This window comes from Hemitrygon akajei, chromosome 14 (assembly GCF_048418815.1).
Source record: "Hemitrygon akajei chromosome 14, sHemAka1.3, whole genome shotgun sequence".
Classification (NCBI taxonomy): Eukaryota; Metazoa; Chordata; class Chondrichthyes; order Myliobatiformes; family Dasyatidae; genus Hemitrygon; species Hemitrygon akajei.
Genome location: NC_133137.1, coordinates 35718624 through 35746430, shown reverse-complemented (window position 1 = coordinate 35746430; position 27807 = coordinate 35718624). Strand labels below are relative to the sequence as shown.

Genomic DNA, 27807 nt, shown 5'->3' with positions numbered 1-27807 from the left:
TTCACTTACCCTGAGAGTTCCTGTACCTTAAGGTGTCTAAACAATTCTGGTTCATTGCACAACACCCAATCCAGAATAGCTGATCCCCTAATGGGCTCAACCACGAGCTGCTCTACAAAGCCATTGCACAAGCGCTCTGGAAATTCTCCCTCCTGGAATCTAGCACCAACCTGATTTTCCCAATCTACCTACATATTGAAATCCCCCAAGATTATTGTAACATTGCCCTATTGGCATGCATTTTCTAGATCCTGTTATAATTTGTAGACCTTATCCTTACTACTGTTTGGGGATCTGTATACAACTCCCATCAGGGTCTTTTTACCCTTGCAGTTCCTTAGCTCTATCCACAAAGATTCAACACCTTCCAACCCTGTGTCACCTCTTTTTAATGATTTAATTTCATTTTTTGTCATCAGAGCAACACTGCCCTCTCTGCCCTCCTGCCTGGCCATTGAAACTTCAGGTGTAAATGTCTTTTCTGTGCAGGTCCCACCTTTCCTGGAAGAGAGCCCAATGATCCAAAAATCATATGCCCTCCCTCCTACACCAACTCCTTAGCCATCTATTAAACTATATAATCTTCCTAGTTTTGGCCTCACTAGCATGTGACATGGGTAGAAATCCTTGGATCGCAGCCCTGGAGTACCTGCCCTTTAACTTCCCACCTAACTGCCTGAACTCTCTATGTAGAACCTCATCCTTCGTTCTCCCCATATCATTGATACCTATAAGGACCGTGACTTCTGGCTGTTCACCCTCCCACTTAAGAATGCTGAGGACTCGATCCAAGGTATCCCGGACCCTGACATTCAGGAGGCAACATACCTTCCGAAAATCTCGTTCTCGCCTACAGAACCTCCTGTTTATTCCCTTAAAAATCCACTATCACCACACATGTTTCTTCTCCCTCTTTCCCTTCTGAGCCACAGAGGCAGACTCAGTGCCAGAGATCTGACCACTGTGACTTTCCCTTGTTAGGTCAACTCTCCTCCCCTGCCCCAAACAATATCCAAAGTGATATGTCTGTTGTTGAGGGGGATGGCCTCAGGGATACTCTGCACTGGCTGCTTAACCCCTTTTCCCTTCCTGACTGTCACCCAGTCTCCTGTGTCCTGCAGCTTGGGTGTGACTACCTTTCTATATGTCCTACCAAATAGATCCGGATGCTCTTCTCACAGTTATAGTTGTCAGGGACACTGGAGGTCTCCCTGCCTTCCCACATCCCTCAAGAGGAACATTCCACTATCCTGCCTGGCATCTCTACAATCCTAGCTGAGCAGATATAAAGGAGGGAAGAAAAAATCTTAACCTTGAGCTTTTCTTTCCTTTGCTTTCTCTGACTGAAGCTTCTCTTCGCAGAAGCCTCGAAGAGCTAAAGCCTCAAGATCACCACTCTGACTATGTCCACTCAGATGACGACTGCTGCACTTGTCCCTGCATTTCATTAATTTGCTCTTGCTAATCAATCCCAAGCACCGATGGGTCACTGGTTAAAGCTTTTTCGTAAATTGCCATGAACCTCTGCCATTAAAATCTTGCTCACCGCCCTGATTAACTGGTAACTCTCTAATGCACTCTCTACTATCGATCGTCCAACTCGGAGAAAACTGGTGCGAAGCTCTGCTTTTATATCTTGAACGCAGACCTAACTGAAAGGTAGCTCTTGATTGCATTGCCTCTTGATGATTGGTCTCTCTTCAACTCAAGAGAAACTGCCACAAAACTCTGCCTTTAAAATCTTGATTACCCTCCTGATTAAAAGGAAGCTGTCTAACACACTAACTGCCGTGGATTATCCAACTACAACAATTAAGGATGAAGTTTCAATAAGTACATTTAATGTCAGAGAAATGTTTACGATATATATCCTGAAATTCCTTTTCTTTGCAAACATCCACAAAAATAGAGGAGTGCCCCAAAGAATGAATGACAGTTAAACATTAGAACCTCAAAGCCCTCCCCCAACTCCCCCCTCCCACGTGTAAGCAGCAGCAAGGCAACAACAACCCCCAGTAATAAAGCATCAGTGACCCCACCGAGCACTCGAGCGTGCAGCAAAGCTTCAATAAAGACACCGTCTTGCAGAACCCCAAAGACTACTTGTTCACCCGGAATTTGACATGGCACAGGCTCTCCCTCTCCCTAATAAGGGAAAAAGAGGTGTCCCTATTTCACAGCAAGAGGGGAGACATAACAAAACAGCCCACTGATTTATGGTATTAAAAGTCTGTTGCATCGTTTTTTCTGAGCTCTGTGCCTCTGGGCATGCAGCCAACTGCAAGCCTGCTGTTTGCGGTCTTCCTTGTTCTCCCGCGACTTATCAGTCGGCGGCAGCAGATCCAAGGGTACAGCCTCGAATCTGCCCACCTCTAGAACCACGAAAATCCGGCACCCTGAAGGTGTGCTAGTCTATTAGGCCGTGTCCTTGGCATATTGAAAAGTAGCCGGTCATGAGGCCCTGAGAGCAGGTCCCATTCCCACAAAGAACCAAAATCCGGGTACTAGGAGGCACATGATATAGTAGGCCAAAGTTAGCACAGTTTCCTTAAGGAAAAGTCTTGCCTGACAAGTCTGTTGGAATTCTTTGAGGAAATAAGAAGCTGATACCAGTAAAGATAGAAGATTGGTTGACTGGCAGAAGGTAAAGAGTGGGAATAAAGGAGGCCTTTTCTGGTTGTCTTCCAGTGACTAGTGGTGTGCTGCCGTGATAGCATTGGGTCCGATTCTTTTCATGTTATATGTCAATGAATTGGATGATGGACTTAATGGCTTTGTGGCCAAGTTTGCAGATGATGCAAAGGTAAGTGGAGGCACATGTAGTGTTGAGGAAGCACGAGGTGTGCAGAAGGACTTAGACAGATTGGAAGAATGGTCAAAGAGGTGGTAGATGGAATATAGTGTGGGGAAGTGTATGGTCGTGCACTTTGGTAGAAGGAATAAAGTCATAGACTATTTTCTAAATGGGAAGAAAATTGAAAAATCAGAGGTGTAAAGTGACTTTGACATCATTGTGTAGCATTCCCTAAAGGTTCCCACAATCCTGATTAGTAAGTTACAGAACCTGGGCTTCTGTACCTCCCTCTGCAATTGGATCCTCGACTTCCTAACTGGAAGACCACAGTCTATGTGGATTGATGATAACATCTCCTCGCTGACGATCAACACCGGCGCACCTCAGGGGTGTGTGCTCTATTCTCTCTATACCCATGACTGTGTGGCTAGGCATAGTTCAAATACCATCTATAAATTTGCTGATGATACAACCATTGTTGGTAGAATCTCAGGTGGAGACGAGAGGGCATACAGGAGTGAGATATACCAACTAGTGGTGTGGTGCCACAGTAACAACCTGACACTCAATGTCAGTAAGACGAAAGAGCTGACTGTGGACTTCAGGAAGGGTAAGACGAAGGGACACATACCAATCCTCATAGAGGGATCAGAAGTGGAGAGAGTGAGCAGCTTCAAGTTCCTGGGTATCAAGATCTCTGAGGATCTAACCTGGTCCCTTTGTATTGATGCAGTTATAAAGAAAGCAAGACAATGGCTATACTTCATTCGTAGTTTGAAGAGATTTGGTACGTCAACACAAACACAAATAACTTCTATAGATGTTCCATGGAGAGCATGTCTGGTATGGGGGCAGGGCAGGCTGCTGGACAGGACCAAAAGAAGCTGCAGAGGGTCATCAATTTAGTCAGCTCCATCTTGGGTACTAACCTACAAAGTACCCAGGACATCTTCAAGGAGCGGTGTCTCAGAAAGGCAGCATCCATTATTAAGGACCTCCAGCACCCAGGGCATGCCCTTTTCTCACTGTTACTATCAGGTAGGAGGTACAGAAGCCTGAAGGCACACACTCACCGATTCAGGAACAGCTTCTTCCCCTCTGCCATCCGATTCCTAAATGGACATTGAACCCGTGAACTCTACCTCACTTTTAAAATATATATTACTTTTTGTTTTTGCATGATTTTTAATCTATTCAATATACATATACTGTAACTGATATTAATTACTTATTATTTTTTTCTTCTATTTTATGTATTGCATTGAACTGCTGCTGCTAAGTTAACAAATTTCATGACACATGCCAGTGATAATAAACCTGATTCTGGTTTTGATAACTTGCAGGTTGAATTGGTGGTAAGAAAGGCAAATGGAGTGTTAGCATTCATTTTGAGAGGATGAGAAACATAGAAACATAGAAAACAGGTGCAGGAGTAGGCCATTCGGCCCTTTGAGCTTGTACCGCCATTCAGTATGATCATGGCTGATCATCCAACTCAGAACCCTGTACCTGCTTTCTCTCCATACCCCCTGATCCCTTTAGCCACAAGGGCCATATCTAACTTCCTCTTAAATATAGCCAATGAACAGGCCTCAACTGTTTCCTGTGGCAGAGAATTCCACAGATTCACCACTCTCTGTGTGAAGAAGTTTTTCCTCATCTCGGTCCTAAAAGGCTTCCCCTTTATCCTTAAACTGTGACCCCTCGTTCTGGACTTCCCCAACATTGGAAACAATCTTCCTGCATCTAGCCTGTCCAATCCCTTTAGAATTTTATACGTTTCAATAAGATCCCCCCTCGATCTTCTAAATTCCAGTGAGTATAAGCCTAGTCGATCCAGTCTTTCTTCATATGAAAGTCCTGCCATCCCAGGAATCAATCTGGTGAACCTTCTTTGTACTCCCTCTATGGCAAGAATGTCTTTCCTCAGAGAAAATAAAGGGAAGGATGGAATGCTAAGGCTTTATGAAGCACTTGGAGTATTTTGAGCAAATTTGGGCCCCTTATCTAAGAAAGGATATGCTGACATTGGAGAGGGCCCAGAAGTGGTTCACGAGAATGATTCCAGGAAGGAAAAGGTTAAGGTATGAGGACGTTTGGCTCTGGGCCTTTTATTCACAGGAGTTGAGAAGAATGAGGGGGAATCTCACTGAAACCTATCGAATGTTGAAAGGCCTCGATAGAGTGGATGTGGAGAACATGTTTCCCAAGTGGGGTAGTCTAGGACCAGAGGGCACAGCATCAGAATACAGGGATAGCCATTTAGAACAGAGATGAGGAATTTCTTTAGCTAGGGAGTGGTGAATCTGCAGAATTCATTGCCACAGACGGCTGTGGAGGCCAAGTCATTGGGTATATTTAGAGTGGAGTTTAATAGTTTTTTGATGGGTCAGGGTGTCAAAGGTTACGGGGAGAGGACAGGAGAATGGGGTTGAGAGGGTTAATAAATCAGCCACAATGGAATGGCAGAGCAGATTTATAGAACATAGAACAATGCAGCACAGTGCAGGCCCTTCGGCCCACAATGTTGTGCCGACCCTTAAACCCTGCCTCCCATATATCCCCCCCACCTTAAATTCCTCCACATACCTGTCTAGTAGTCTCTTAAATTTCACTAGTGTATCTGCCTCCACCACAGACTCAGGCAGTGCATTCCACGCACCGACTTGATGGGCCAGATAATTAATTCTGCCCCTATGTCTTACGGTCTTATGTTTTAACAGGGTCCCTGTCTAATTGACGCTCCTCACATTAATGTCAAGATGTTGATACATGTTGTGAACCCTCTTAACCCCCCTCCCCCGCTGTTCTTGCCTATCAATGATTAGCTAATTCTGGTGAGACAGGAGTTTCTCTCTCTCTCTCTCTCTCTCTCTCTCTCCCTCTCCCTCTCCCTCTCCCTCTCCCTCTCCCTCTCCCTCTCCCTCTCCCTCTCCCTCTCCCTCTCCCTCTCTCCCTCTCCCTCTCCCTCTCCCTCTCCCTCTCCCTCTCTCACTCTCACTCTCACTCTCACTCTCACTCTCACTCTCACTCTCCCTCTCTCTCGCTCTGTTTGAACTAGCTGTTATTTAACAGTGTAAATTCCAGAGAGACATTTTGCTATGTGATGATTATATTAATGAGATTTTTTATGTAAAAGGTTCATTTTCTGTGGAAAATGGAAAATTCTAATTATATATTCTTCATCTGCTGCAGAGGCTGTACCGCAGTCTTCCTCCAGTCTAACCAGCTGTCCTTCCAGATAAAACTTCAAACATCAAGAAATGAGGTTGCATAACCAGAAAGAGTGAACAAAATGAAAGAGCAGTTCAAACCTTCTTGCCCTTTCCCTTCTATTGTTTTTTGCACCTTTTTAAGGAATTAAACACATTTTCAGTTAATAGCTATATCTATTTCCTCATGGTTTATTTAATTGTGCCTGCATTCCACTCCACTCCACTGGACATTATCCTATTGCAGCTTTTAAAAATGTGTGCCTTCACAAAATGGAGAAATTGCTGGTAGTGTCCTTGTTTATTGTCCATCCTTAATTGCCCCTAAATTAGGAGTCAGCCATGGTGGTGGATCTGGAATCACATGTATTGTAGGTTTGGTAAAGGATGTCAAACTTCCTTCCCTGTAGAGCCAAATATGCTTATCCTATCTGCCATGTTGAGATTCAAGCTTATATCATTGAGTCTGTCTGTTAATCTAGTAATTCAACCATTGTGCCAATACTCTTTCAACTTACAGCCGACAAGGGTTGGCAGGGATTCCACACCCATCACCGTTGATTTCTTCTTTACAAAAGTAAGAGCGAACTATACAGTCCCTCAAGGCTGTGGCATAGATTCTACCTTCCTGACAGATCTCCTTATTCTTTTAGAACCCAAAAAATTGTTGATCTCACTTCAGAAAATGCACCAAAAACAAGATGTACTGACACTGTAAGTCTGAAATCAGAATAGAAAAATGCTGGAAATATTTAACAGGGCAGGTGGAATCTGTGGAAAGAGAAATGTAATCACTGACCTGTGGCTCAAAATCAGGATCAGGTTTATTATCACAGACTCTGCAAATTTAATGATATACAGTATGTCAGTGTTAATAAACCTGATTCCCAGTGAAAATATAGAGCATCGTCCCACTGCATTACTGAAGGAGATCTTCACTGGTGCCTTTGGATAGGACATTAAACAAAGGCTCTGAGTGCTCACCTAGTTGGACATTAAAGATGTCTGACCTCAACATCACCTAGGCACATTATGTTAAGATTGTTTCTGGGAGTTTGCTGTCCTTAAAACACTGCATGTCCTGAATTACTGCAGTGAGGACGGCGTTTCTTACATACTTTGTAAAGTGTTTTGAGGTTGGCGTGTAATGTGCTAGTCCTTTTTGTTATTTTACCTGTGTATGCTGTGTACGTGCTCTGTGACATTAGCAATGTTTACACTGTAAGCTCACACCCAACTTTCCATCCAGCAGACCTTCCAATTTTCAGATGACTTTGTATATTATACCGAGGATGGAAAGGACAGGATCTGTTATACAGAAAGTAGAATTTGATGCTTTTTTTAATGGAGATTTCAGAATACTACACTCTGCAATTCCCTCCTTAAATCTGACTCACTTCTTTAAAACATCCCTGAAATTTTGATCACCTGTGCTAATATTTATGTGATTTGATATCAAATGTTACTTGATAGTCCTCTTGGGATGTTTTCTTATGGAATTTGTTGTGCGAGGAATGAGTGTGAGATTACACCAAGATGCCAGAGAGAGGGAGCAATTATTCAGAGGGAGAAGACGTGCAATTATAGTAATGAGTGGGCTTATACAGAGTGACAAGGGGGTAAAGGCACAATTACCCCAAGGATTATATGAGTGAACAATTACAGAGTTTGAAAAGGCAAAGAACACTGGTGAACCTCAGGGGTGTGTGCTTAGCCCACTGCTCAGCTCTCCATGACTGTGTGGCTAGGCATAGCTCAAATACCATCTATAAATTTGCTGATGATACAACCATTGTCGGTAGAATCTCAGGTGGAGACGAGAGGGCATAAAGGAGTGAGATATGCCAACTAGTGTAGTGGTGCCGCAGCAACAACCTGGCATTCAATGTTAGTAAGACGAAAGAGCTGATTGTGGACTTCCGGAAGGGTAATATGAAGGAACACATACCAATCCTCATAGAGGGATCAGAAGTGGAGAAAGTGAGCAGTTTCAAGTTCCTGGGTGTCAAGATCTCTGAGGATCTAACCTGGTCCCAACGTATTGATGTAGTTATAAAGAAGACAAGACGGTGACTATATTAGGAGTTTGAAGAGATTTGGTATGTCAACAAATACACTCAAAAGCTTCTATAGATGTACCATGGAGAGCATTCTGACAGGCCATATCACTGTCAGAATGGGGGAGTGGGGCTGTACTGCACAGGACCGAAAGAAGCTGCAGAGGGTTGTAAATTTAGTCAGTTCAATCTTTGGTACAAGCCTACAAAGTACCCAGGCCATATTCAAGGAGCGGTGTCTCAGAAAGGTAGCGTCCATTATTAAGGACCCCCAGCACCCAAGGCTTGCCCTTTTCAGGTAAGAGGTACAGAAACCTGAAGGCACACACTCACCGATTCAGGAACAGCTTCTTCCCCTCTGCCATCTGATTCCTAAATGGACATTGAACCCTCACACACTACCTCACTTTTATTTAATATATTGTATTTCTGTTTTTGCACGATTTTTAGTCTATTCAATATACGTATACTGTATAAGGTATACTGAATAAGATTACTTATTTGTTTTTTTATTATTTTATTTTTTCTATAGTATGTATTGCATTGAACTGCTGCTGCTAACGTAATAAATTTCTCGTCACATACTGGTGATAATAAACCTGATTCTGATTCTTATAGATTAGTGGAGACTATTCATCAGGATTAGAAAGGAAGGGGACAGAAGGTTAATCAGGATTAGAAAGGAAGGGGCAGAAGGCTACTCAGGATTAGAAAGGAAGGGGACAGAAGATTCATCAGGATTCAGTTTTAATAGAATATCAACTATTTACTTTCCTTTATGGATGCTGCCTGACCCAATGAGTTCCTCCAGCTTTTTGTGTGTGTTAATCTGGATTTTCAGCATCTGCAGTCACTCTTGTGGCTAATGATCTGACCTACAGTTTGATCTGTGTTACTACATTCACAGAAACAGATTCTCTGCCAGTGCATGCAGTGACCCAATTTGAATACTGTTCAGAACCACCTTTGACATTTGAGGCTGGAATAACCCGGGGAGCGTTGCCATTTGAGGTCTGTGTTTGGACAGTACTTTTACTCAGGTCTTTATCATCATTTTGGATATGGATGAGATCAGAAGACCATTAGATGTAAGAGCATAATTAGGCCATTCTAGAGTTAGTAAAGACACAATTAGCTCAAGGACTATATGAGTGAGCACTGAGAGACCAATTATAGAGTAACGGATGGGAAGAAGTATTACAAGGAGTAACAGGAGCAAAGGTAGGAGGAAGTTGTGATTACACAGAATGAGGGAACAATCAGAGAATGAGGATTGAATCTGAATCGGAATCGGGTTTAATATCACTGGCATATGTCATGAAATATATTGTTTTGCAGCAGCAGTATAGTGCAACACAATTAAAAACTATAAATTGCAATAAGTAGAGCAAAAAGGGAGAAAATAATAGTGAGGCAGTGTACATTGGCTCATTGTCCATTCAGAGATGTGATGGTGGAGGTGAAGAAGTTATTTCTGAAACATTGATTGTGTGTCTTCAGGCTCCTGTACCTCCTTTATGGTAGCAATGAGAAAAGGGCGTGTCCTGAGTGATGGGGATCCTTAATGATGGATGACTTCTTCTTGAGGCATCAGCTTTTGAAGGTTTCCTCGATGTTAGGGAGGCTAGTGCCCAAGACGGAGCTGGCAGAATTTACAACTTTCCAGCTTTTTCCAGCATTGGGTTCTCCATATGAGATGGTGATGCAACCCACGATATAGCTGTAGAAATTTGCGTGTCTTTGATGATATACAAAGTCTCCTCAAACTCCTAATGAAATAAAGCCACTGTCATGCCTTCTTTGTATTCCATCATTATATTGGGCTCAGGATTGATCTTCAGAGATGTTGACACCCAGGAACTTGAATCTGCTCACCTTTCCCACTGTTGATCCCTTAATGAGGACTGGTGTGTGTTCCCTTGACTTCCCCTTCCTGAAGCCCACAATCAATTCCTTGGTCTTACTGACAATGTACAAAGTTGTTGTTATAACACTACTCAACCAGCATATCTATCTCAACTCTGCTCTGCCATTTGATCATGGCTGATTTATTTTCCCCTCAATGCAATTCGCTTGCCTTCTCAGCATTACCTTTGATACCCCGACTAATCAAGAATCTATCAACATTTGCTTTAAATTATACCCAACAACTTGGCTTCCACAGCCATTTGTAGTACTGAATTCTACAGGTTCACCACCCTCTGGTTAAAGAAATTGCTCCTCATCTCTGTTCTAAATGAACATCCTTGTATCCTGACGCTGTGTCCTCTGGTCACAGACTGTCCTTCTGGAAACACCCTCTCATGTCAAGTCAATTTAGGCCTTACAATGTTTGGTAGGTTTTAATGTGATTCCTTCCTAGTTATTTTAAACTCCAGCGAGGACATCAAACACTCCTCATACATTGGCCCTTGAATCCTGGATTCATTCTTGTAAACCTCCTCTGGACCCTCTCCAATATTAATACAAAATTGCTCACAATACTTCAGATGTAGTATGACCAACGCCTTATAAAGCCTTTGCTTATATCTTTGCTTTGTTGTTCTAGTCCTCTGGAAATAAATGTGAATATTGTATTTGCCTTCCTTATAAACGACCCCCAAGACCACCTGTACTTACAAATTTGCTTTTATTGCATCTACCAAAGTACTTAATCATACAATTCCCTGCACTGTATTCTGTCTGCCACTTCATTACCCATTCTCCTTATCTGTCCAAGGCCTTCTGCAGACTCACTGCTTCAACAGTGCCTGCCCCTTAACCATCCTATGTATCATCTGCAAACTTGGCCACAAAGCATCAATGCTGTCATCGAGGTCATTAATATATAATGTGAAAAGAAGAAGTCTCAACACCGACCTCTGTGGAACACCAGGGCAGCCAACCAGAAAAGACCCCCCTTTGCTAGTCAACCAATGCTTTAGTATCTTTTCTGTAATACCATGGGCATCTTGTTTAGCATCCTCATGTGTGACACCTTGTCAAAGTTCTTCTGAAAATCCAAGCAAATAACATACACTGACTCTCCTTTATCTATCCTGCCTGCTGTTTCCTCAAAGAACTCCAACAGATTTGGCAGGCAAGATTTCTTCTTAAGGAAACCATGCTGACTTCGACCTATCTTATCATGTGCCTCCAAGTACCCCAAAACCTCATCCTTAATAATGGCTGTAACATCTTGCCGTCCACTGAAGTCAGGCCAACTGGTCTATAATTTCCTGTCTTTTGCCTCCCCCCCCCCGCCACACTTCTTAAAGTATGAAGTGACATTAGTGAGTCTTCAGTGCTCAAGAAACTTTCCAGAATTTAGTGATTCTAGAATGATCCCCATTAATGCCTCCTCAATCTTGTCAGTTACTTCATTCAGAACCGTGGTATGTAATAGTGACTACACTCACTTCTGCCCTCCCTCCACCAACACTCCTGTATTTCTGTCATGCTACTTGTGTCTTCCACAGTGACGACTGATGCAAAATATAGAAAGGATAGTTCCTTGGACCCAGAGGTAAATTGGCTGCCTGAGGCATTCCAGTGGATTTATTGGTGAAGATTAACCAACATAGAGGCTCATGTAATCTGTCTGGACATTGCATCATCAACATAACGTCAATGAATGAGGAAGTTAAAAATATGAAGACAGTGCAAGGAACTGTACAACATAGTGGGAGTGTGAGTTCAACTTCAATGTAATTGGATCTCATAGCTGATCACTGAGTTTAGATTGGTGATAAAGGGAAAGTGGGTGATCATTGCTGAATTTGCATATTTTAAAGGAGTTTAATTTATTGAGTTGCCATTAGCAAAGGAAATGTTATTCCATTGGTTCCAGAGACAGGCTGAGCTGCAGGAACAAAGCCTAAGCAATGTGCTTTAACCACTGGGATATGTGCTGTGTGTGGTATTTCTCAATGTTTATAAAGAGAATCATTACCCTGTAGAGCTTCATTAGACAGGTTGCTGGTACGGATTTGACACATTTTATGTTTCCCCAGCTCTGGGAGACTGAGTTTAATCTATTCATTGTTGAATGCACATTTGCTTCCCTTCACTCCTCTGCGAAGTGCCTTGGCACATTTTCTTTTCTAGGTTAAAGATGTTATGCAACTAAAAAGTTGAAAATCCAATTTTAAGCTTACACCAACATTTGCACTGAAATAATCAACAGCCATTGTGTTCAAAGCATGTAAACTGCTGCCACAGAAAAGAAGCTGACAATATTTATGGATAAAACCCATCTGGGAACATGACAGAATAAAACAATGATGCCAGGTAATACCCAAGGAAGCTTAGACCTTCATTTTGATCAGCACACTTCCTGCTGGTGGAAAGTAAACAGCAACTTTTGGAACTTTATTTCCTTCCCTTTAAGGTTGTTCATGTTGTTCCTAGAAAGCATCCTGTAGTCTAATATTGTTGCAGGATAGACAAGGGAGCCTATCTTCCATCATGTTTACTCTGTAAAATTTAACCCAAAAATGTAGTTCATTTATACAATGTGGAAATGTAAAATACAGTACATTAGCAGGTTAATATGATTTAAATTGCATTGGCATACATCAATTTCCCTCCACTAACATTCCATCAAAGATATGTCTAAGAGATGTCTGTATACAGGTTGCAGCCACTCAGTGTCCGCAGATGGTAGAGACTTTCCCCAGAGAACCTTTGCAGTGGTGTCACCAGCTTTAACCTTTCCCTCATCTTGGAATGTCCCAGTTTACCCGAGTCAGTTATGGACAGCTCCTTACTACTTGGCCCATCAAATCACATCAGTTCTTTGTATAGCTATTATGGTATTATAGTTAAACCCCCACCCCGCCCACCCATACTCTGTGTGTGTTTAGTCCTTCTCTAAAGACTTAAGCTAACAAAAACAGAAAAACAGGCTGGTACTCTGTTGTTGTACTATGTGAGTTAGCATTGTTGTGGTGCTGACTATCAGATGAGATAACAAACTGCATCTTTCTCTGCATATTATTACCATATTTCCAGACAAATCTGGGAGCTTTCTCTGCTCACTTGCATGATATTTATTCCCTGCTCTATTTCGGAGAAACAGATTGCCCCATTGCTGTTAATAGGAACTTACTGTACACATTGGCTAATATGTTATCTAAATAAGATATAGGAGCATGATTAGGCCACTCAGCCCATTGAGTCTTCTCTACCAGTGCTCCCCATCTCTGCTGTAAAGGGATGTACTTCTTTTCTGAGGCTGTGCCCTCTGTTCCTAGACTCTCCCACTATTGGAAACATCCTCTCTATATCTACTCTATCTAGGCCTTCCAATGTTTAGTAGGTTTTAATGAGATTCCTCCTTTATTCTTCTAAACTACACCAAGAACAGGCCCAGAGCCAACAAATGTCCCTCAAATGTTCATTCCCAGGATAATTCTCCTGAATCTCCTCTGGACCTTCTCCAATGCCAACACATCCTTTCTTAGATGTTGTGCCCAAAACTTCTCACAATACTCCAAAGTACATCTGACCTTGTCTTATAAAGCCTCAGCATTACATCCTTGATTTTATATTCTAGTCCTCTTGAAATGAATGCTGACATTGCATTTTCCTTTCTTTCCACTGACTCAATCTTCAAGTTAACCTTCAGGGAATCCTGCACTAGGATTCCTAAGTTCCTTTACATCTCTGATTTCTGAATTTGCTCTCTGTTTAGAAAATAGTCTACACCTTTACTCCTTCTACCAAAGTGCATAGCCATACACTTCCATACTCTGTATTCCATCTGCCGCTTCTTAGCCCATTCTCCTAATCTATCCAAGACCTTCTGCAGACTCCCTGCTTCCTCAACACTATCTGTCACTCCACATATCTTTGTATCTTCTACAAAATTGGCCACAAATTCAGGACTAACCCCTAGTCACTGGCAGCCAACCTGAGAAGGCTCCCTTTATTCCCACTCTTTGCCTTCTGTCAGTCATTCAATCTTCTGTCCATTCTAGTATCATTCCTGTAATACTATGTACTCTTGTTTAGCATAGACAGGTATATGGAGGAATTTAAGGTGGGGGGGATATATGGGAGACAGGGTTTAAGGGTCGGCACAACATTGTGGGCTGAAGGGCCTGTACTGTACTGTACTATTCTATGTTCTATGTTTTATGTTATTATCATGAGTAGCACCTTGTCAAAGGATTTCTGGAAATCCAATAAATAATGTCCGCTGACTCTTTGTTGTCTTTCTTGCCTGTTATTTCCTCAAAGAATTCCATTAGATTTGTCAGGCAATATTTCTCTTTAAAGAACCCATGCTGACTTTGACCTGTTTTATGATGTGCCTCCAAGTACACCAAAACTTCATCCTTAATAATGGGCTCGTAACATTTCGCCAAGCACCGAAGTTAGGCTAACTGGCCTATAAATTCCTATCTTTTGCCTCCCTCCATTCTTAAAAAGTGGAGTGACAGTAGTAACATTGAATCCTTGGCTATAAAGTGTTCCAGGATAATGTTAAAAATGTTATATGAAGTCCAGTATGGGAGTATGCAGACCGGATAACACGCCAAATGTGTGCTTTATTTTCAAATTTACTTCAGATTTCTGAATGTGTTCGTCATTCTCATCTGTTATCATATCTACTCTGGGAATAATGGGATTAGTGAACTGTGGGGGCAAGGAATTAAGAGCAGGAGTAGACCATCTGGCCTTCAAGCCTGCTCTGGCTATTCATCAAAATCATGGCCAATCTTTCACCTCAGCCATGTTTTCCAGCACTTCCCCAAAACTCTTGATTCTTTCATATCCAAATATCTATCAGTCTCTGAATGAATCTCCACAGCAGTCCAGGGAATTGAATTCCATAAACTCACCATGCCCTGAGTGAGGAAACTGTTCATCTCAATATCTGCCTTATATTCTAAAACTTGGACTATTGGTTCTTGTTGCAATGAGCGACTGAAGCAAACCCAAGTGCAGGACACGGGCACGGAGATTGAGTTTGGATGTGTACACAGGCGTAAACGCCGAGCAGCAAGCAGGAGGGATCTTGACACAGAGCCCTGACTCAGAGAAACGGAGCCTCATAGGTAAACCTTGAAACTGGAGCTAAACTTAGAACAAACGTTCTAAGTGATCGGGAAATGTAGTTTACTCACAGGAAAAAAGACCAAATTGGCAATGTGTGGCGGGAGGCGGACCCAAGTGCAGGACACAGGCACGGAGACGGACTTGGAATCGGAGCCGGGACTTGGACTTGACTTGGACTCGGAGCCTGGAACTGGACTCGGAGTCTGGAACTGGACTCGGAGTCTGGAACTGGACACAGAGCCTGGAACTGGACACGGAGCGACAAAACCAAACAACATCAGACAATTCGTATCGCAGCCTGGAGCAGCGGCAAATGGTCTGCAATACTCAGCCGGACACAAGACGACAAAAACAAACAACAACAGACAATACGGATCTTGACACGGAGAAGCTCATGAAGACGGTCCCTTATTCTTGGCGGCTTGGAAGACGGTCCCTTATTCTTGGCGGCTTGGAACGATAGCCACACTGCTGAGGAGATGAACTAGGCGCCAGTAAATGTAAGCTGGAGTTTTTATTTTGCCGGTTCGAATGAGGATCAGGTGCCCTAATCCAGGAGCCCAGTGGAACATAGGGAAAAGGAAATTAACTGAAAAGAGTAGTTAACGGACCGGACTGTGACAGTTCTAGGCTTCAGCCAAGTGAAACATCTTCTCTGCATCCTGCCAGTCAAGCCCATTACATCATTTGTAAGTTTTAATGAGACCTCTCATTCTCCTTAACTCAAGAGAATACAGACCTGCCTTTTCAGTCTCTCCTCATTTGGCAAACACAGGAGTCAATCTAATGAGTCGTCACTGCGTTCCATCTAAGGCAAATGTTTCCTTTGGGTAAGCGGACCAAAACTAATATAGTAATTCAATGCATTCTCACCAAAGGCCCCATTTAATCGCAGTAAGACTTCTTTACTCTTGGACTCTAATCCCCTCACAAATAAAACCAACCTACCATTTACACTCCTGGCTACTTCCTGTATAAGGCCACCCAGGTCCCTTTGAACATCAATATTTCGAAATCTTTCAGTGTAGAAAATACCCTTGCTTTCCTGTTTTATACGTTGAAGTGGATGACCTCACAATTTTCCTCATTACGTTCTATTTACCATGTTCTGACCCACCCTTGGCTAAATCTTCTTGTAGCCTCCCATCTAGTTTTGTATAACTTGGAAATGACATTTGGTCCTCTCAGCCAATCCATTGACAGTTGGGACCCATGCAGCAATCCCTGCAGTATCATAGTAGTAGTAGTAATAGTGCAATCATCTGAGTTGAGTATGATGTTCCCCTAAGGGTTGGCTAACTGGTGGGTCCGCAGGTCAATAGACAATAGGTGCAGAAGTAGACCATTCGGCCCTTCGAGCCTGCACCGCCATTTTGAGATCATGGCTGATCAACTACTATCAATACCCGGTTCCTGCCTTGTCCCCATATCCCTTGATTCCCCTATCCATAAGATACCTATCTAGCTCCTTCTTGAAAGCAGCCAGAGAATTGGCCTCCACTACCTTCTGAGGCAGTGCATTCCAGACCCCCACAACTCTCTGGGAGAAGAAGTTTTTCCTTAACACTGTCCTAAATGACCTACCCCTTATTCTCAAACCATGCCCTCTGGTACTGGACTCTCCCAGCATATGGAACATATTTCCTGCCTCTATCTTGTCCAATCCCTTAATAATCTTATATGTTTCAATCAGATCCCCTCTCAATCTCCTTAATTCCAGCGTGTACAAGCCCAGTCTCTCTAACCTCTCTGCGTAAGACAGTCCGGACATCCCAGGAATTAACCTCGTGAATCTACGCTGCACTTCCTCTATAGCCAGGATTTCCTTCCTTAACCCTGGAGACCAAAACTGTACACAATACTCCAGGTGTGGTCTCACCAGAGCTCTGTACAAATGCAAGAGGATTTCCTTGCTCTTGTACTCAATTCCCTTTGTAATAAAGGCCAACATTCCATTAGCCTTCTTCACTGCCTGCTGCACTTGTTCATTCACCTTCAGTGACTGATGAACAAGGGCTCCTAGATCTCTTTGTATTTCTTCCATACCTAACTCTACACCGTTCAGATAATAATCTGCCTTCCTGTTCTTACTCCCAAAGTGGATAACCTCACACTTAGTCACATTAAACGTCATCTGCCAAGTATCTGCCCACTCACCCAGCCTATCCAAGTCACCCTGGATTCTCCTAACATCCTCATCACATGTCACACTGCCACCCAGCTTAATATCATCAGCAAATTTGCTGATGTTATTTTCAATGCCTTCATCCAAATCATTGACGTAAATTGTAAACAGCTGTGGTCCCAATACCGAGCCCTGTGGCACCCCACTAGTCACCACCTGCCATTCCGAGAAACACCCATTCACCGCTACCCTTTGCTTTCTATCTGCCAACCAGTTTTCTATCCATGTCAATGTCTTCCCCCCGATGCCCTGAGCTTTGATTTTACCCACCAATCTCCTATGTGGAACCTTATCAAATGCCTTCTGAAAATTGAGGTACACTACATCCACTGGATCTCCCCCGTCTAACTTCCTGGTTACATCCTCGAAAAACTCCAACAGATTAGTCAAGCATGATTTACCCTTGGTAAATCCATGCTGGCTCGGCCCAATCCTATCACTGCTATCTAGATATGCCACTATTTCATCCTTAATAAAGGACTCTAGCATCTTCCCCACCACCGATGTCAGGCTGACAAGTCGATAGTTCTCTGTTTTCTCCCTCCCTCCTTTCTTAAAAAGTGGGATAACATTAGCCATTCTCCAATCCTCAGGAACTGATCCTGAATCTAAGGAACATTGGAAAATGATTACCAATGCATCCGCAATTTCCAGGGCCACTTCCTTTAGTACCCTAGGATGCAGACCATCTGGACCTGGGGATTTGTCAGCCTTCAGTCCCATCAGTCTTCTCAACACCGTTTCCTTCCTAATGTCAATCTGTTTCATTTCCTCTGTTACCCTATGTCCTTGGCCCATCCATACATCTGGGAGATTGCTTGTGTCTTCCTTAGTGAAAACAGATCTAAAGTACTCATTAAATTCTTCTGCCATTTCTCTGTTTCCCGTAACAATTTCACCTAATTCATTCTTCAAGGGCCCAACATTGTTCTTAACTATCTTCTTTCTCTTCACATACCTAAAAAAAGCTTTTGCTATCTTCCTTTATATTCCTAGCTAGCTTGCATTCGTACCTCATTTTTTCTCCCCATATTGTCTTTTTAATTAAGTTCTATTGTTTCTTAAAAACTTCCCAATCATCTGTCCTCCCACTCACCTTAGCTCTGTCATACTTCCTTTTTTTTAATGCTATGCAATCTCTGACTTCCTTTGTCAACCATTGTGGCCCCTTTCCCCCCTTTGAATTCTTCCTTCTCTGGGGGATGAACTGATTTTGCACCTTGTGCATTATTCCCAAGAATACCTGCCATTGCTGTTCCACTGTCTTTTCTGCTAGGCTATCCGTCCAGTCAACTTTGGCCAGCTCCTCCCTCATGGCTCCATAGTTTCCCCTGTTCAACTGCAACACTGACACCTCCGAGCTGTGCTTATCCTTCTCAAATTGCAGATAAAAACTTATCATATTATGATCACTACCTCCTAATGGCTCCCTTACTGCAAGATTGCTTATCAAATCCTGTTCATTACATAACACTAAATCCAGAATAGTCTTGTCCCTGGTCGGCTCTCGTACAAGCTGTTCCAAGAATGCATCCCATAGGCACTCTACAAACTCCCTATCCTGTGGTCCAGCACCAACCTGATTCTCCCAGTTCACCTGCATGTTGAAATCCCCCATAACTACTGCGACATTACCTTTGCCACATGCCAATGTTAACTCCCTATTCAACTTGCACCCAATATCCATGCTACTGTTTGACGGCCTGTAGACAACACCCATTTGGGTCCTTTTGCCCTTACTGTTCCTCAATTCAATCCACATAGACTTTACTTCTCCTGACCCTATGTCCCCCCCTTGCAAAGGACTGAATCTCATTCCTCACCAACAGGGCCACCCCACCCCCTCTGCCCACATTTCTGTCCCTACGATAGCACGTATACCCTTGAACATTCATTTCCCAGGTCTGATCTCCCTGCAGCCATGTCTCCGTTATCCCAACAACATCATAGTTACCCATTCGCACCTGGGCTTCAAGCTCATCCGCCTTATTTCTGACACTTCGTGCATTCAGATATAGAATTTTTAGCCCATTTCTCCTCTCTCTGTTTGAATCGCTGCCTATTGTGCTTAACCCAGCTCCCTGAACTCCCATCGGGCTATACGCCCCTAGAATTTTGTTGTCCTTCCTAAATTTACTGATTCTTTCAACACATTTAACTCCATGTTCCGTCAGACCATCCCTCTGTACATGTGTCCTCCTTATCACTTGTTCCGCCTCACCTTTCTCTACTACACACTTAATATTCCGGAACCGTGTAGTCCCCACCTGTCCTTTATTCTTCCTCTCGCTATCCTCTCTCACATTCTGGATCCCCGCCCCCTGCAAATTTAGTTTAAACCCCCCCAAGAAGCACTAGCAAACTTCCCTGTAAGAATGTTAGTACCGCTCCAGTTCAGGTGTAAACCGTCCCTTCGGAACAGATCCCACCTTTACAGGTCTTTACAGGTCGCTGTAAAGGCTGATCGATCCAGGATCTACATATTCTGGTGTATTGTGGGTAAGAGTAAGTAATAGCTGTGGTTAGTGGCTGGGTCTTTTGGTTGTTCATCCTCTCCTTTTATAGCTGCCACTGTTCTCTGTGGCACAATGAAGATCATTCTCATGTAGCACAGTTCCCTCTTGAACAGATTTCCTCCAAGTGCATCTACTGAGTGCAAAGGCTTCCCAAGTTTTAGATGTGACATTGAATTTCTTCAGGCTGATTTTGATATTATCTTTGAAACCTGTCTTTGACCTACTAGGGACTCACTGACCTTCCTTCAACTGGGAGTTGGGGAGAGGTGATGTAATGATCTGTTTGGGGAGAGGTGAGTTCGTATCATAATCAGGTTTAATATCGCTGACACATGCCATGAAATTTGTTAACTTTGCGGCAGGAGTACGATGTAGTATATGATAAATTTATGAAAAAACTGAATTATAGTAAGTATATATGTATATTAAATAGTTAAATAAGTAGTGCAAAAACAGAAATTAAAAAGTAGTGAGGTAGTTTTCATAAATTCAACATCTATTCAGAAATCTGATGGCAGAGGAAAAGAAGCTGTTCCTGAATCACTGAGTGTGTGTCTTCAGGCTTCTATACCTCCTTCCTGATTTTAACAATGAGAAGAGGGCATGTCCAAGATGGTAGAGATTCTTAATGATGGATGTTGCCTTTTTGAGGCACCACTCTTTGAAGTTGTCTTGGATACTGTGGAAGCTAGTACCCATGATGGAGCTGACTAATTTTATAACTCTCTGCAGCTTACTTTGATCTTGTACAACAGCCCCCCCCCCCCCACCCCTGTCATACTAGACGGTGATTTGGACAGTTAGAATGCTCTTCATGATACATCTACTGTATAGAAAGTTTTGAGTGTCTTAGGGGACATACCAAATCTCCTCAAACTGCAAATAAAATATAGCTGCTGTCTTGCCTTCTTTATAGCTGCATTGATATGTTGAGACCAGTTTAGGTCCTCAGAGATCTTGACACCCAGGAACTTGAAGCTGCTCACTCTCTCCACCTCTGATCCCTCTATGAGGATTGGTATGTGCTCCCTTTCTGAACCTATCCATCAGAGTTGGTATTGCTTTATCATGGTAGAGATACAGTATCAGCAGATCCATGATAGTCACAGCCTAATCTGAGAAAGAACGGTTTACTTACACTCTCTGCATCTGTTAAGCAATTCTCAGTCCATGCCAACACATTACTTCCTATTGCACCTGCTCTTTGCTTATTGACTAGCCCTTATCAAAAGCAACAGGCTTGCCCTTACTAATCACATCACTAAAGTAAAATAGTCAAATGTAATTTTCCTTTCATAAATCCATTATTCTTTTTAAGTTCCGTTATTACATTCATCATTGCAGATTCCAGCATTTTCCCAACCTCCTATGTTAGGCTAAATGGTTGGTAGTTTCCTGTTTTCTCTCTACCACCGCCCCCCATCCCAGTTTCTCAGAGAGTGGGGTCACAATTGCCACCCTCCAATCCATAGGGGATCTATAGAATTTTGAAAAATGATTACTAGATCATTTGCTTTTCAGAAACACTTAGATGTATGCCATTGGAACCTTGGGATATAATAGCCTTAAATCTCTACAACTTCTCCAGTAGTATTGTTACCAATACAAATCTCCTTCTATTCCTCAATCCTCAATCTACAAGACCTCCTGTTTTCTACTAATTAGGGCAGTTGTTTGTGTCTTTCTCTCACTTTATTATATTTCATTTTAAATTCTCCCATTGTGGTATCTTAGAAACCCACATTTGCCCTCCCCCCCGCCTTGTTTTCCTTTTTACATGGCCTTTGAAGATTTCCAACCCACTAGAAATGTATTACAAACCACTCATGCTTCTGGACAGGGTGAAAGATTAGCCTATATGGCCAGGATTAAATGGACCAGAGACCAGTTTGAAGTACTCCCGGAGGACCTTGTGACCCGACGCTGACCGATCGTCCCCAGTTGTGCCTTTGATTCCTTGGAGCTCCCTTCTGTCATACAGGAAGATTTATTTATTGTTGCAAGGTTCTCGTTTGTGGTGAAGACGTGTTGATTGACAACACCACGTGCCGCCAGGTATTGGCCATAGTGGTGGACAGCCTTGCTGGAGGGGTGGGGGAATATTTCAGGCTTTAATTAAACTGCTGGGAGACAGACAGTGCGCAGAGAGAGGGAGAACGAGCAGGCAGAAAGAAGTCTGGTTGTGCAACATCCCTCGACGTTCTCAGGTAGAACTTTTCGATTATATATGCAATACACGCAATCAAAAAAATATAGTATTGAGCTGCCCAAGGTTTGTGAAAATTGTGCCCAGAATCAGCGCTGATAACTTAGCCCCGGCCGTAGCAAGGGAGATAGGGAGAGATAATGAAGCGTTAGGTAGACGGTGTTCTCTGTGGCTGAGAGCAGGAGTCTGCCGGACTGAAGGGTGCTGTCCGCCTAATTGAGGTTGGGCAGGTAGGTATCTGTGTGCCGGCCCTCAGGCATGCACGCTCTTGTGGGTTACATTAACACGTCCTGGTGATCTGTAACGAAGTTACTGCATTGCTGGAACGATGTAAATTATCGCTGTTTGGTACCACATTTATCAAAGCGCTCGCTCTGAGCTGGGTTGAAATGGCACTTCTCTTGATCGCTGTCTCTCAGTTTTGATCAGACTGCCAGAAGGAACGGTGGCTGTTTTAATGCAGGAAACAATGAGGAAGCCGAACCCCGACTCAATACAAACTCTTTAACACCAGCACCTGTACTCGGAAGCACCGAGAGTCGCGGTATTGCTAAAGATATACTTTTTAAAAATATATTTAAAACCACATAATCTCCACTGCCAATTAAGAGGTAAGAATGTTCGTCTGTTATAAATAGTTGTAAATTGTGTGCTGGGTTCGCCGATTTTAACAGAGCTGTTGATGGAATGTCTTTCTGCCTTTAATTTTCTGTAATTGGTCCGGAAACACAGGCGTGAGGGAAGTTGCATATGCAGGTCTGGACCGACGGATCAGATATATCCCTGCCCAGGGGTTGAGTTGCTCCCGCTGTGGGTAATAATGCAGGGGAGGTCTGTTGTGGGGGCCCTTAATTTCCGCCAGCAGCCCAATTAGTATCTGTCCTTGAAACTGCTCGGAGAGCGTTCCCAATCGTTGCTCTCTGCGCAGAGGAGTGGAGGATGGTTGATGATATTTTTAAATTCTGTTTTTATTGAGATATAGCGGGGAACAGACCCTTCTGGCCCCTCGAACCACGCTGCTCAGCAAACCCCGATTTAAACCTTGCTTAATCACAGGACAATTTACAACTGTGGACTTAGGCGCTGCTGCCTGTGCCGAATCGTGTATGTGTGCTGCCCTTTACCAACAGGGTACAGCCTGATGAACCAGCTTGTACTGTACCCTCACTCCCATTACCTTGGCCATTTTGTGCATCGTTCTCAAAGCAAACAGTGGACATTTGATCCGGGCTGCAGTTATTGGAGGCACCTTTAGACTGGATTGGAATAAGGGGAGCCAAAGAGATAGGTGCAGCATGCCAAGCCCATCAGCTCTCCAATGGTTTTAGGGACACTCCCACTCTCATTTCAATACCACTACTTGTTCTGAGTGAGGAGTTTTACCTAGATACTGGTGAGCATGAGCTCAGAGTGTATCCTGTAGGGCTGGGGAACATCGGTCTGGGCTTCAGTAAAGTATTTCAGCCCTATGACTTCTCAAATAAAACTGCTTGAGTTCCTCCTGCAGTAATTACATCCCAATTTTCATAATGTTTTAGCAAGAGCTTCTCGCGGTGCGCTAACTATATCCTAAGTTGTTGTTTGTTGTCATTTGTTATGTTTTATATCTTCAAAGCCCTTAACTGGCCACAAAGTGATTTGGATTTTCTGAAAAGATCAATATCAATGTTCTTTTTAACCATGGTATGATGCTGGGTTAGATGATCCTGAATGCCTGATTATCTGTGGGCTTTTTTTTAGAGGGTGCTCCAAATTATTTTACAATCCACACTTTCCACATTGTATTTCAGCTCCCTTGTATAATAGAATCAAAGCACTGACTCTTTCAAATGTAATCCATGGAGTCAAAATAAAATCTGAGAGGTAGTCGAATATAATTGACTAAAGTGCTCTCTTTGGCTATACATAAATCTTAGAATTGTGTGAATGATTCCAGGATCTATTTAAAACTTTTGTTTTCAAATGTGAGTGACTTTACAATACTCAGAATGATAGTGGTATTCCTGCTGCTGTCTGTAAGGAGTTTGTACATTCTCCCATGACCATATGGGTTTCCTCCCACAGAACATAGACATACTGGTTGGTAGGTTAATTGGGCATTGTAAATTGCCCCTTGATTGGGCTGGGATTAAATCAGGTGGTGCTGGGTGACGCGGCTCAAAGGGCTGTATCTTAATAAATAAATAATATTTCCAGCAAAGCCTTGTCCTCATTATTGAGTAATCTTTTGGTGTCTCTATAACCAGACGTAACTTTGCATGTCCTGAAACCTTGCAGTTATTTCAGTTGAGACATTAATCATTGAATCTTTAACCTGTGACATAGGAGCAGAGGGTGGAGGTGCCCTTAATACTGGACATAAGTTCCATTCTAGGCATTGTTCAGACAAGTAGCTATGTTTTGAGATTTGGTATGCATTAATGTGTCACTTATTTATTAGTATCTCCTGTTGAAGTGGAAATCTGTCTCTGGTAACAAAATACCTGGAAAAAGTTACCTGTCAACTGGAGACTACCCACAGCAGCAATGTCTATTCAGCTGAGCCATCTTCCTCTTTAAGTACAAAGTTCTTAAGGCTTGTGGAGTTGCCCTGTCAGGAAAGGTCTACAATTTATTGTGCAGGAAGTAAAGTGAAGCTTTACTTGAAGAATTTTGTAGAACCTTATTCATAAATGGGTTGTCCCTAATGGAATAGATTGTATATAGCCCCATTCATGAGGCCCATTCTCAGTGTAATTTTGGTGGGGAATGGCAGCTGTGACTTCAAACTATTCCACTGAATATCAAACTAATGTGTAATGTGCTTTTTCCCTGAATTTCTATGCTGTAGAAAGATTTGAATGAATTTTGTATGTTTAGCAGTTTGGAAAAGGAAGATAATAACATTGATCCCCACATCCATGGAAATTTTTTTTAAAAAACACGAAGTTTCTTATATCACCTTTATATGCATAAAACCCAGTGGTGATTTGCTTTATCTGTGGCAGGAGAATCCACAGTGTATAATCCATGAGTTTTATAAAGACAAAATCTAAACTAACCTGCAATAAAATCTGTAGAAGTGACCCGTGAATAAAATTCTTCTCTACAATTATGGCCACAATTCAAGGTGCAATGTGCAAAGCATTTAATCCAAAGAAATGGATGTAAAGTGCATGCAGCATTGAAAACCACCAAATCCATTAAGCTCCCATTTGCAATAACAGTGCAATCACTCAACTCAAGATAGAGTTATTCCCCTATTGGGAAAATGCCTGTGTGTGACTGTGATTGTGGTGTGTCGTCACCACTCTTGAGGTCTTGGTTGGACTGCTGCTTGTCTGGAACTTGCCACCACGGGTGATCCTACCAGGAGCTAAGCTGCAGACGGCATCATTCTTGGGATCTCAGGAACTCGCAAGCCTCTTCACCACGACAATAATGGTATTATCTGCACTTACGCCATTTTACTATCCTATCATTCCTTCCAACTCCCCTCACTACTCACCCACAGACTAGGGGGCAGCTTTTAGTGCAGGGGTTTCCAACCTGGAATCCACAGACCCCCCCCCAGTTAAGGGTAGGGGTCCATGGCATAAAAAAGGTAGGAAACCCTTTTTTTTAGTGCTTAATCTAACCACCCAAATGTCTTTAGAATGTGAAAGAAAGCCAGGGGACCCAGAGACAAGGGGGGGGGGGGGGGGTCAGGATTGAACCTGGGTCACTGGAGTTGTCAGATAGCAGCTCTGCTAACACTTTCCATTACAAAAAATAGAACAGTCTCTCCATTCCATGTCCTTGAAACTAAATTGTAATATTACCTAGAATATGGCTGGCTGGTGGCACAATGGGATCAGTGCCGGACTCCGGAGCGAAGGCTCCCGAGTTCGAATCCAAGTCTGGCCACCCCCGAGCACGCTTCCCACCCGGTTGAGCGTCGAGCTAGCCACTCGGCCTCGTAAGTAAAAAAACAAGGGTGGAGTCAGGAACGTTCGTATTGTGACCCAGTTAATCCGAAAGGAGACCAATCCTGACACCACACGCCAGACAAGAATGGCCGACTGTCTGGGCCGACATGCTAAAAAAAAAATCTAGAATATGCAGCACAAAGTAGGCCATGTGGACTAGTGGGCCCAAGTTTATTGTAGGCTTCAATTTGCATTAATGGTGGAGCCCTAGAAATTTGCAGTGAGCTCCAAGGTCCATTTGCTTGACTTGAACAATGGTTGCTCTTACTGCCTGCTCCCTGCTGTAAAGCCTTGTAGCTATGGCTTTTCAGGAGCTCATCTGGATGATGAGGGCTTCAACCTGACCACCCTTTCAGACACCAAATTCCAAGTTCCCCATTACTTTCCAAGTGAAAATTCTTTCCTCAAACCCCTCCGGGCTTTCCAACATCGCTCCTAAGTCCATCTCCCCTGATTCTTGACTCATTGTGAAGATAATTATTTGCTTCCTGATCGTCCTGTTAAATTTTCTACACTTCCATTTATAAATCCTCATCCAGTCTCCTTTGTTCCAAACTTTTGGTAAAGTCTTAATTGAGAATAACTCAATAATCATAGGTAAATTAGGCATGTCTGGGTGTCTAACGCCAGAACACAAAGATAAAACCAGTAGAACAACAGTTGTAAATTGTTCTCAGTGAGTGTGAGCATTCAAACTGTTAGTGAACAATTTCCACCTGCTTGCTTGTTCATACTGTGAGATGTGCTTTTGTTTTCTGGAGGGCTGGTGAGTGGGCTCCTCGTGCTTGGCCAGTTGTGTAATGAAGCGGATTGCAGGCTGTTACCAGCTGCAATGCTGTGTCCGACAGGCGTCCCTGGCATGTCGGGCTGCTGCAGAATAATAAGGAGCTGACTGCTGCTGAAGCACCACTGGCACAAGGCTGCATACTGCGGGGATCCGCTGCTCTCTGCAGCTCTCTGGTGTAGAAACAAACAGTATTAACGGAAGCAATTGAAAGAAGAATCTGCTGAAAGTCTTTAACACTTGGACTCACCTGCCTTCTGAGGAGGACTGTGGTAATAACCTAAGTTTTAAAGCTTTTGAAAAACATATGGGGGAATAGTATCTGAGCTGACAGATGTAGATATATATTTTAATTTAAATTTTTGAGACTTTGATTTTTATGGTAGTTGGAGAGAGAGATGGTGCGACAGTTCAGTGTATAAAGTGCTTGATTTTGGTTTGTGACTTGATTGAAATAATTATTGACTCCTTTTGCAGTGGGTATTTCACCTGCATAATTCAAATTGCAATGGGAATTTTACCTGCATAAATCAAAGAGAGATACTGTAACTAATTCTGATCACTCTATTTATCTTGCTACAGTTCTCCGATCAGTTCAATGGTATCCTGGCTCATTCCGACGGATTGTTACTGTCCCTAGTGGTGTCGAGGTGGTTTAAAGCAGTTTCTAGCAAAGAGAAAGTTGATATTAGAAAATCACTGTGAACTAGACTGGGATTTGTTCTTGTCTAGTGGTAAGGGCTGGGGCGGGAGAGGATTATTTCTAATTGAGAGAGACAGGGAAGGTCTTGTTTTACTGGGAAATGCTGCAGAAAGGGGTTGTATTCGTTTTTTCATGAGGAGAACTGGGAGAAGGTGATTAACTCTGGGGGGGATCTTTGTTCTGTTGGGCAGATGGTCTTGTTTCAATGAGGAATATTGGAAGTTTGTTCTAAAATGAAGTGTTTGGAGTAAGGGTTATTGTGGTGGGGAATGGTTTCATTCTGGGGAGCTGCTTGTTCTAACAGAGAATATTTGAAAAGGTAGGGAGCACACTAAAGGACATGGTTGACTGGTGGGTGA

General features: G+C 42.9%; 1 protein-coding gene across 10 annotated transcripts in view; it reads left to right on the top strand.

Moving 5' to 3' along the window:
* The window catches only part of LOC140738485 (rabphilin-3A-like), a 267048-nt gene that overhangs the window by 63381 nt on the left and 175860 nt on the right, over positions 1 to 27807 (top strand). Inside the window, exon 1 of one of the 10 annotated variants that reach the window (XM_073065814.1) lies at positions 11686 to 11732. The exons of 4 other annotated variants lie outside the window; for them this stretch is intronic. In XM_073065814.1, coding sequence (XP_072921915.1) covers positions 11694 to 11732 — 39 coding nt within the window. In that variant the 5' untranslated portion in view covers positions 11686 to 11693. Of the gene's footprint in view, positions 1 to 11685; positions 11733 to 21917; positions 22016 to 22197; positions 22245 to 22379; positions 22626 to 26849; positions 27018 to 27807 lie in introns of those variants that run through there. 5 more of the 10 variants (XM_073065813.1, XM_073065816.1, XM_073065821.1 and 2 more) reach the window with 5 other exon arrangements.